This window comes from Myotis daubentonii, chromosome 13 (genome assembly GCF_963259705.1).
Source record: "Myotis daubentonii chromosome 13, mMyoDau2.1, whole genome shotgun sequence".
Classification (NCBI taxonomy): domain Eukaryota; kingdom Metazoa; phylum Chordata; class Mammalia; order Chiroptera; family Vespertilionidae; genus Myotis; species Myotis daubentonii.
In genome coordinates this window covers 45,320,683-45,331,921 of record NC_081852.1, presented here as the reverse complement: position 1 = coordinate 45,331,921, position 11,239 = coordinate 45,320,683, and the positions used below count along the sequence as shown (strand labels likewise).

At 38.4% G+C, this 11,239-nt stretch overlaps 2 protein-coding genes across 12 annotated transcripts in view; one reads left to right on the top strand and one right to left on the bottom strand.

Annotated features, from left to right (window-relative positions):
• The window catches only part of LOC132214241 (histone lysine acetyltransferase CREBBP-like), a 390,706-nt gene that overhangs the window by 179,665 nt on the left and 199,802 nt on the right, over nt 1-11,239 (bottom strand). The window lies entirely within an intron of this gene.
• Nucleotides 1-11,239, top strand: part of CHUK (component of inhibitor of nuclear factor kappa B kinase complex) — a 33,459-nt gene that overhangs the window by 676 nt on the left and 21,544 nt on the right. For all 11 annotated transcript variants that reach the window (XR_009448237.1, XR_009448235.1, XR_009448236.1 and 8 more), the window contains exons 2-5: nt 6,089-6,183; nt 7,916-8,030; nt 9,207-9,276; nt 10,048-10,136. Coding sequence is in view for 8 of the 11 variants with exons in the window: in XM_059661048.1 (XP_059517031.1) it covers nt 6,089-6,183; nt 7,916-8,030; nt 9,207-9,276; nt 10,048-10,136 (369 nt within the window). In the remaining 3 variants the exon portion in view is untranslated. The remainder of the gene's footprint in view (nt 1-6,088; nt 6,184-7,915; nt 8,031-9,206; nt 9,277-10,047; nt 10,137-11,239) is intronic.

Below are 11,239 nucleotides of genomic sequence, written 5' to 3'. Positions count from 1 at the left end.
ACAGAACCATTTTCCCAGAAAAAATGCACAGAGGCACATCCACGCAACCTTATGCATTGCCACTTGAGGAAGTTCATGCTTTCCTGAAAGACATCCACAGACCTTTGTGATGTATAGACCCTGGACTACTGACCCCTGCCGTACACCCTCTGTTTGGGCACCTGTAAAACGGTTACAACAACGTGTGTGAGTCTGTTCGAGTGTTAAATAGGATAATGTGTGTAAAGCTAAGTACAGTGTCGGCCCATGATGAGCCCTTAGGTGTTAGCTCCTGCTGCTGCTGTGTTGTTGGTATCGTCATCATCATTAATTGACATTAAACAAGGAAATGCAAGATAAAAGTGGTGTTCTCAGAAGATATCTTTTTTGTATGAAAGATAAATCTGAGTGGAAAAATGTATGGCTCAAGATGAGCAGTTAAGATATTACTAAAATGCTTGCAATTGGCCTGTGAATGGAGAAGTGAATTCAAGAGAACAAATCATGATTGATTGCCTTTTGTGTGTGTGTGTGTCTCATGATTTGTTGTCTTAAGACATATGGTTGTGGGTAGAGAGCTCATAATATAGGGTGGGAAGTAGGGGAGATGGAAGTGTACCTGGTAGGGATAGGCACGTTTGTGTGACAGTTACAATGACAAATGTCACTGATAGAACTGAGAGAATTTTGTGAGGTTTGTTTCCAGATAGAGCATAGGAGGAAATCTTGGAGAGAGGGAGACTGGAAGGTGAGGACTAAGACATTAAGTACTTTGACAGTCAGGCAACTAACTAGTAAATTCAGCAATTCTCGCCATCAGAGAGGACATAAAGGCACTCAAAGAGAAAAGAGGGGGGAGCCAAGTACTTCCAGTGGATGTTGACTGTGGCCTTTTTACCAAAGCTTGACCATCAGAAAAATTGTATGCATGCTGGCATGCTTGGCTGCTTTTCTTGGTCCTTGGCTGAGGTGGATGAATATATCACTTAAAAATTAATAAAATGTATATGACATAAAGTTTGCCATGTTAAGTGTACAGTTCAGTGGCATTAAGTACATTGTTGTGCAGTCATCACCACCATTCATTTTCAGAACTTTTTCATCTTCTGAAACTGAAACTCTGTACCCATTAAACAGTAACTACCCATTTCTTCCTTCCTGGAACCCCTGTCAACCAACATTCTACTTTCTGTCTCTATGGAATTTATCACTTTTTAAATGGAAGAGATTTGAGTCCTCTAAAATCTTAGAAATTTCTCAGGAACTGTCTGGGTGTCCAGAGTGGACTACCCCCAAACTGGGACATTTGACAGCTGAACCTGTATTAAGAAGAGAAGAGCCTGGCTGATTTAGCTCAGCAGTTGAGCATCAACCCAGGAACCAAGAGGCTGCTGGTTTTGTTAAATTGTAAATCAGAAGATGCCTTAATCAATAAGCCAAATTTATTTGGAGTCCTGTTTGCTAGCGCTAGCAGGCCCAGAGGAAAATCTTGCTTCTCAAATTCTGGGCCCAATATGGTGGAAGTCTTTCCTCTTTATATGTTTTTCAGCTCTTTGTTTTCCAAATTTGGAATAAGATTTCCAGACCTTCTGAGAAAAAGTCCTGTGTGCTAGGATAGGGCCGTGAGGCCATATCTCAAGGCCTGGCCTGGCGCCAGCACTGACAACTCTGTCTGGGACATAGTTTATGGCTTCTCGGGAATGGGGAGTAGTCTTATTTTCCCTATTATTTAAGCAAGCAAATGTTTACAGAAGCCAGAATAGCAGGGTTAAAATTTTAAACAGCAGTTTTTACCCAAGATGGAGGTTACTATGCTTCATTTTAGTTCCTTGGTCATGGTCAGGGCACATGCCTGGGTTGCCAGTTCGATCCCCTGTAGGGGGTGTGCAGAAGGCAGCCGATCAATGATGTTTCTCTCTCTTTGATGTTTCTTTTTTTAAAAAAATATATTTTTATTGATTTCAGAGAGGAAAGGAGAGGGAGAGAGAGATAGAAACATCAGTGATGACAGAGAATCATTGCTTGGTTGCCTCCTTCACACCCCCTGTTGGGGGTCGAGCCCGTAACCCAGGCATGTGCCCTTGATGGGAATCGAACCTGGGACCCTTCAGTCCGCAGGCCAACAAATCCTGTGTTCTGAGCCAAACCAGCTAGGGCCTTTAATGTTTCTTATCTCTCCCTCTCCCTTCCTCTCTCTCTCTCTAAAAAAAATTAATAAAAATATTTCTTTTAAAAAAGAAGAATAAATACCCTGTCATAAGATGTGGAAGCAGCATCATTGCTTTTCCAAGCCTGACTTACAATTTGCATTTACAACTTTCAAGATCCTTGTGTTTTAGTAGAAGCCACATCTCAGTATTTCGTCTACACCTCTTAAATCATAATGAGGAAGAGAAAGGGACTTGAGATAGTTTATTTAGCTGATTACTGTGCTGGAGGCTGCTGGTATCCAAGTCAACAAAAACAGTATTTTCTTCCCTCAAGGAGATTTCCAGTCTAGTGTGAATGCTAGACACAGAAACACTTTTAAGGACACTATGATTACCTATTAACGATGTAATAATGGAAGAATGGCAAAGTAATCAAAGAACACTTGTTAGGGGATAGGGTAACACTTCTCAAGTGTGTTTGGAAAAACTAATCCCATGAAACACTTTGGAAAAAGGGTACTGTGGTCAAATACATTGGGTAAATGCTGCATATACACCGAGTGGCCAGATTATTATGACCACCCCATCAGTACTTCGTTGGGCCACCTTTTGCCTTCAAAACTGCAGCGATTCTTCTTGGCATTGACTCCACGAGATGTTGAAAGGCGATGCGAGGAATCTGACACCATGCCTGATGAATAGCACTGTCCAGTTCTGTGAGATTTGATGGTTGTGGAACCAGCTGCCTGATGGCTCTTTTAACTTCGTCCCACAAATGCTCAGTTGGATTGAGATCTGGTGATTGTGGGGGCCACTAAGCAAGGTAAACCACTCCTTCACAATACGAGTACCGTGGCATGGCGCATTGTCTTGTTGGAAGAAGCCATCTCCATTGGGATACGTAGGCCATCAACATGATAGGATGAACTTGATTAGCAATAATACTTGGGTATATTATGCTATTCAGACGTTGTTCCACACAAATTAAAAGGCCCAAATCATGCCAGGAAAACATGCCCCAAACCATAACACTGCCCCCACTAGCTTGAAGGGTTGCACTCATGCATGTGGGATGCATGCTTTCATGCTGTTTCTGCAAAATTCTCGCTCTGCCATCTGCATGATGCAACTGGAAACGTGATTCATCGGACCACATGACTTTTTTCCAATGCTTGACTGTCCAATCCAGAGGTCCTCAAACTTTTTAAACAGGGGGACAGTTCACTGTCCCTCAGACATTCGACACATGTGCACTGCGGGCCCGGGACGAGTTGGCTGCTAAGCAGGACAGGCAATGGCGGCAAAAACACCCGGCGGGCCGGATAAATGTTTTCGGTGGGCCGCATGTGGCCCACGGGCCGTAGTTTGAGGACCCCTGGCCAATCCTTGTGTTCCTGTGCGAATTGGAGACATTTTATCTTGGTAACTGCAGACAGCAAAGGTGCTCGAACAGGCCTTCGGCTTCCATATCCCATACGATGCAGTGTACTGCTAATTTGCCTACAAACGTCAGGTGGTCATAATATTCTGGCCACTCAGTGTATAACCCTTCATTTGGAGAGTCATAATCCACATTAGCATATTAAAAGTTCTCAGAATCCCTATAGTAAAGAAACTAATTTAGTATTTACCATTTTAACCGTTTTTAAGTGTACAGTTATGTGGCAGTAAGTACATTTACATTGTTGTACAACCATCACTATCTGTCTCTGGAATATTCCCATTTTTTTAAACAGAACTTTTTTTAATTTTTTTTGCTAGACATCTATAAACTTTCCTCCAAACATTCTTTGTGAAAAGGTAGAGTGAGGAAGGCATTTACGAGTAGGTGAAATAGAAGCTAAGGAGTTGAAGGATCTTACAGAATGGGATCTTTTTGAAATAGATAGCTTCCTGCCTCAGTCTTATGAGAATCTGGGTTTAATGTTTATGTTTGTACCAAATTATTTCCATTGTGGTAAAAGCTTACTTGGGACCTGGCTGCAGTAAGGTACCTGATTAAAAAACAAAAGAAAGGCTGAAAGGCATGTGGACTGTGGTTGGGCTGGACCAGTGGTTCCCAACCTTTTACTGATCATGCCCTATATAAGCATCTCTAAAATCCTGATGCCTACCCCCCTCCCCCATGACATACAATTCTTATTATTCAACAAGTGAACTCCTATTCATGTGGAGGAAGCCTAAAAGGCCATTAACTTGATCTAAACAGAGAACATGGTATCCTTGAAAGAGAAAAGTAAAAGTACAAAAGGTCAGTTGAAGTGAGGAAGAAGAATTCACTAAGAAATTGTTAAAAAAAAAAATGAAGATATAAAAAAATAGCAAGTAAAGTTTTAAAACATAATAGAGAACTGAAATGCATAAATATGTCCAATATATATTTATTTACTGTATGTGAGGCCCCTAGAACTATAAGAAACGCAAAAAATTCAATGTTGTTTTTTTTTATATTTCTTTATTTTCTTTTTTTTTTAATTGCTTAAAGTATTACAAAGGGTATTACATATGTGTCCATTTTCCCCCCCCGCCCTAGACAGTCCCCTAGCCTCCCCTATCCCCCAGTGTCTTATGTCCATTGGTTATGCTTATATGCATGCATACAAGTCCTTTAGTTGATCTCTTACCCCCCTCCCTCCTGCCCCCCAACCCTCCCTGGCCTTCCCGCTGCAGTTTGACAATCTGTTTGAGGCAGCTCTGCCTCTGTATCTATTATTGTTCAAAAGTTTATAATGGTCTCTATTATCCATGAATGAGTGAGATCATGTGGTATTTTTCCTTCATTGACTGGCTTATTTCACTTAGCATAATGCTCTCCAGTTCCATCCATGCCGTTGCAAATGGTAAGAGTTCCTTCCTTTTTAGAGCAGCATAGTATTCCATCGTGTAGATGTACCACAGTTTTCTAATCCATTCATCTACTGATGGGCACTTAGGCTGTTTCCAGATCTTAGCTATGGTGAATTGTGCTGCTATGAACATAGGGGTGCATATATCCTTTCTGATTGGTGTTTCTGGTTTCTTGGGATATATTCCTAGAAGTGGGATCACAGGGTCAAATGGGAGTTCCAAAAAAATTCAATGTTAATAACATTCTCAAATTGCCCCCCTTAAAAATCAAATTGCCCCCCTCTGGGGCGTGTGCCCCACATTGGGAACCACTAAGTTAGACTATAGTTTTAGTTCCTGTCTTCTCTCTCCATACATCTACTATCTTATCTCTAGCTTCTCCCTCTCACCTTCCACTCCTCACCCCCATTTAGACTATCGCATACAAGTTATGTCTTGCTTCTTCATCTATATATTTTCTTTCCTCCTGTTTGGTACCGACTGCTGTTCCTGGGCTGCATTATTTTTGTTGCCAGAATGTGATGAAGTCTGGCTATTTCCTGTAATGCACATTAGGTTGGGTTTAATTTCAGTCTGACTTGGGTAAATTACTAACCATAAGCAAGAGCTGTTAGGTTCATTTTATAAATATGAAATAGAAGTAGTTATTGTTAGGATTTTTTATGTCATTTGAAATGCAAAGAAAGCAGGAACTAATTTGGAGTTTTTGTATTAGGTTTGGTCATATTAAAACTTAGTATGGAGGCCAGGAAGCCCTGAATTATCCTCTTCATTCTAGTTCTGCTAGAGGCTGGTGCCTTGTTAGCTGTCTAGAGTAAGCCCAAAGAGGGGTTTGATGGGGAGATAGGGTCTGCATTTTCTAGCAATATATTATGAGACAGTGTTCTGAAGAGACCTGTTATAGGATCAACCTCAGTCACTTTGCTTGTGTGCTTTGGTGTGTTTGCTCAGTTTTAAAGCATTGGTTCTCATGTTTTACCTAGTAAAAGCATTAATTCAAGAGAGCTAAGCTAAACAATTTTGTTTCCCCAGGTTGGTATTTCTTTGATAGCAAGTAAATCTGCACAAGAACCTAATTTGTATTATTTTCTGTTGATTTTCTATTTTGGTAGGAACTTGATCTCAAAATAGCAATTAAGTCTTGTCGCCTAGAGCTGAGTACCAAAAACAGAGAACGGTGGTGCCATGAAATCCAGATCATGAAAAAGTAAGTATACTTGACTTATATTTCTCGAGTTCTGCAGCCCAGCCAGAGAACATCATAGAGAAGGAGGCCAGGAATCCATTGTTCATAGGATCTTTTTAGGAGTATATTTTTCTATTTTTCATTAAGTAGATGTGTTCTATTTCAAATAACAACATCACATTATGACTAATTTAGTTTAAAAAGTCAGCTAGGTATTATCAGATTCAGCTCTGAGTACAGAATATGTTTCTTCTGGATCTTGGGGCAGTGTTCATCTATTTAACTTTCTAGTTAAATAACAATAACTATTCTCATTTCTTAGTTTCACCTAGTTTTGATAAATAGTGTATCTATTGCTTTATAAAAGTTACCCCAAAACTTAGTAGCTTAAAACAACAAACATTTAGAATTTCACAATTTCTGTGGTTTAGGAATTTGGGGATGACTTAACTGATAGTTTTAATGCAGATCTCTCCTGAAACATCCCAGAATGCTGAGTGGAGTTTTAGTCATCCAAAGGCTTGAGTGGGGCTGGAGTATCCACGTCCAGGCTCATTTATATGGCTATTGGTTAGAGGCATCAGTTTTTCACTATATGGGCTTCTTTATAGGGAAACTTAAATGTCTTCATGACATGGCAGCTAGCTTTCTCCAAAGTGAATGATCTGAGAGGGAGCAAGATGAAAGCTGACATACCCCTTAAGATCTTTCCTCAGAAGTTGTGCTCCATCCTTTCTGCCACATTCTATTTGTTAGAAATGAGTCACTAAATACAGCCCACACTGAAGGGGAGGAGTTAACCTCTTAAAGGGAGAAGTGGACATGTTTTAAAACCTTCACGGGTAGGATGCGAGCTGCTTCATAAATAATTCTTCTAGTTACCACAGCAACCCCTGTATTTAGGTATTATTGCTATTTTATAGATGAGGAAGTTGAAGCTCAAAGAGTCATAAAATTGGTAGGTAAGAGATTCTGGCTTTGAAATAAGCACTTTCTGACTTTGATATCTGTTGTCAATTCACTTTAATGCTTTTCAAACTCAGAATTGCCAGGAAAGCTTGGTAAAAATATAAACTTTCAGTTTCTACATATAGAGATTCTGTTTCTTTAGGTCCCTAAGACCTGGGAATCTATTGCAGTTTTGAGATCCACTGCATGATGATGATGATGATGATGATGATGATGATGATGATGATGATGGCAGCTGCGATGATATATTTCGCCTTCAAGTTAAAAAAAGATGTTAGAAAACAGTGTGTAATGTGATGCAGTGTTTATTGAAAAATATATTTGGGCGCAACGGATTAAAATCTGGAAGGCAATTTGCCAAAATTTTTATAGTGTTCACCTCTGGGTAATTCTGTGATTATGGGAGAGGCAGCATAGTATATAGGCCTTGGAGTCAGACTGCCAGATTTTAATCGTTATTTGACCACCTACTTGCTGTGCCATCTTATGTTACTTAGCCAATTTGTGCTTTAGTTTTCTCTTGTGTGATGAGACTATTAATAACTCTACACATAATAGAATTATATGACAAGTAAGTGAGCTAATGTATATTAAGGTGCTTACTACTTTGCATATAGAAATATAATTGTAGTAATAGTGATAGTATTTTTATTTACTAATTTTTAATTATACAAATCATGCCAACCTTTCTTTCCTCACTGCCCCTCAGTTAACTACCATTTCAAACCCATTCCCTTTTTGTTGGAAAAAAAAGTTGATTATAATTTTTCCCCCTTTTTGTTAGGTTGAACCACTCCAATGTTGTAAAGGCCTGTGACGTTCCCGAGGAACTGAATTTTTTGATTAATGATGTACCTCTTCTAGCAATGGAATACTGTTCTGGAGGAGATCTCCGGAAGGTAGTGTGGATGTTTTGAGATGATGAGATAGTAAATCATAAACTTTAACAGTGTTTGAATCACATTCAATATGATAATCTAGAATAAGTTTCCGTAAACTGCAGTGGCAGTGCTGAGTAGTTGTAACAGGTACCACTGGCCTTCAAAGCCTAAACTATTTATTGTCTGTCTTTTTACAGGGAATGTTTGCTGACCTCTGATTTAGAACATGCATTCCTTTGTTAGTGGTGGTGTTTCTAGGGTGGGACTATATTCGTGGTGTTAGATTAAAACATCAATGTTTAAGGTGTTTATAAAAAAGTCCCCCTGCCCCCATCTTGTCTATTGTAAATAATGCTGCTATGGAACCAGAGGCATGGATACATGAAACACTGACAAATATCGGAGGGGGAGGGGTGGTGGTGGTGGTGGAGAGGACTGGATAAAGGAAGGTAAAGGAATTAGCTAAAGAATATATATGCATAGTCCTTGGACACAGACAGTAGTGTGATGAGGGCCAAGGGAGTAGGGGGTGGAGGCTGGGTGGTGGAGGGCAAAGGGGAGAAAATGGGGGACATCTGCAGTAGTGTCAACAATAAAAAATTTAAATAAAAATGAAGGTGTATTTTTTTCAATTACAGTTTATTTTCAATATTATTTCATATTGGTTTCAGATGTACAGTATAGTGATTAGACAATTATATACTTTACAATCCCCTTGATATTTCCAGTACCCCACTGCCATCATGCATAGTTATCATAATATTATTAACTCTGTTCCCTAGGCTTTCCTTTACATCCCTGTGACTATTTTATAATTACCAATCTGTACTTCTTAATCCCTTCACTTCTTTCTCCCAGTCCCTCAACACCTTTCCTCAAAAAGTTTTTTCTTTTGTATTGCAAATCTTTCTTTCCCATCTTCTTTTAAATCTGCCATATGGATTTTTTATATACATATCTGTGAGATTTTTCAACCTTTTTTATTTCAAATACTTGATCTTTACTTGTAAGCCTTGTCATGAAATTTACATGTTCTCTGTGTGGATTTGGTAATCTTCCCCCTTCTTATATTTTCTTAATCGTGACTTATTTTCTTATTTGAATATTTTCTTAGAGTATAGTGATTAATGTGTCACTGTTACTGCCCAGCAGCATTGGCAGTATACATTTTTAATCCTTTTTTATTTTCTCTAGCTACTCAACAAACCAGAAAATTGCTGCGGACTTAAAGAAAGCCAGATACTTTCTTTACTGAGTGATATAGGTATGTAATCAATATAAAAATACCATCATGATTTAATGCCACCTTGGTTCATAAAAGATTCTATATGCTACTATAAAGCATAGATTTTAACATCTATAAGAAATTATCAGAAAATTTTAAGTGTTATTGTTGATGCTAAATTAAAACTAGGATATTTATTTTTTGTTTTGTTTTTGGTTAGGAGTCAATTTTTGGCTAATAGATGCTCCAGTTGCTGACAAAAATGGTGTTATATGACCTAATTTAATTTTGATCTCTCTCCCTCCTTAATTAACATAGTAATTTCATTTAACAGTGGCATTACATCTGTTAAATAGGTTGTCAAGTCAACTCTTAGGGTGATATCTCTTTTTAATCAATAATTCCTGAAAAATCCCTACAATAATCAGTACATAGGCCCTTAGAGCAAGCTCAAAAGCCAAGAATATGTTTCCCTATGTATTTCCATTTTGCTTCTTTTCCTGGGTCATGGAGGCCAAAGCTTAGTTGAAAAGGGAGGGAAAGGCTAGAAGGATAAGTATAGGGTTCTTCTAAATTGCTTTTTCCATTTCTTTTTAATGTTAATTCTCATAAATTAAATGAACATATTTCTGTAGTATTTGTTAAGTATTACTGGATTTTCTGTGGAGAAAATCTTAACTGCTGTAATATTAATTGAGTAGTTATGATGGTCCCTATAAATTTGAGCATTAGAGAAGTACACATTATGAGATGATTTTTTTTAATTCAGTGTTTTCTCTTACCTCAAATTACATTTTAAATTTTACTTAGGGTCTGGGATCCGATATTTGCATGAAAACAAAATTATACATCGTGATTTAAAACCTGAAAACATAGTTCTTCAGGATGTTGGTGGAAAGGTAGGTGAAAACTGACAGTTGAATACAGTATCCCTGTGGTAGTTAGCTAGAAGTTTGGTGCCCTTCCATAGTGCTCTTTTCCTACCCAGCCCTCACTATACTGACCTGTGGTTGTTTGTCTCCTCTGCTGCCACAGTAGCTCCGTTAGAGAAGGAACTGCACCTATCTTGTTCACTTCTGTTTTTCCAGCACAGTATCTAGCAGAAATGGTAGGCAGTGAGTAAATAATTTATTAATCCTTTCAAGGCACATTAAAAAGCACACAGATGCATCCTGGGTCTGCATTACTTAAAGAAAAAACACACATTTAAGTATGTTTTATATATTTTTTTAAAAACCTCATTCTCCACAAAATCCCTAAGTTCTATATTTAATTAAAAATCAAAACTTGATTTCTCAGATTCTTAAATGAGTCATCTTGACAGGAACCAAAACTTGTGAATTGATTCCTGAAATATTTGTTTTTATCAGAATAATTTGAGCCGTTTGTTTGCTGTTAGCACTGAAGTTCCATCCCAATAAAGATGTAAAGCCAAGAATCTAAACCAGGGGTGGGCAAACTTTTTGACTCGAGGGCCACAATGGGTTCATAAACTGGACCGGAGGGCCGGAACAAAAGCATGGATGGAGTGTTTGTGTGAACTAATATAAATTCAAAGTAAACATCATTACATAAAAGGGTACGGTCTCTTTTTTTTTTTAGTTTTATTCATTTCAAACGTGCCGTAGTTTGCCCACGGCTGCTCTAAACTTTGAATTGGATTGTGTGGTCTTATGGTTAGTTAAGATGGTGGTCAGCTGGAAGTGATGAAACCTTGATGATGCTTCCTCCCTTAGGAGGCTTTCATGTGTGCTTGGCACCAACTATCTTTCCCTTCTTTTGAATCCAAAGACTTAAGCATATTTTTGAGGTTAGGTGGGTATTTACTCACACTGATCCACTGTAAGATGATATGCTGCTTCTTCCTTTGGAAATCACCTTTACCTTTGCCTTTCAGTATAATGGATCAAGTTTATTTTGAATATACCAAAATAAAAATTGATAGCCAATCTATATTTAGTTTTTATCATGTACAGGCACTGTGTTAAATTATTTTGGGGGG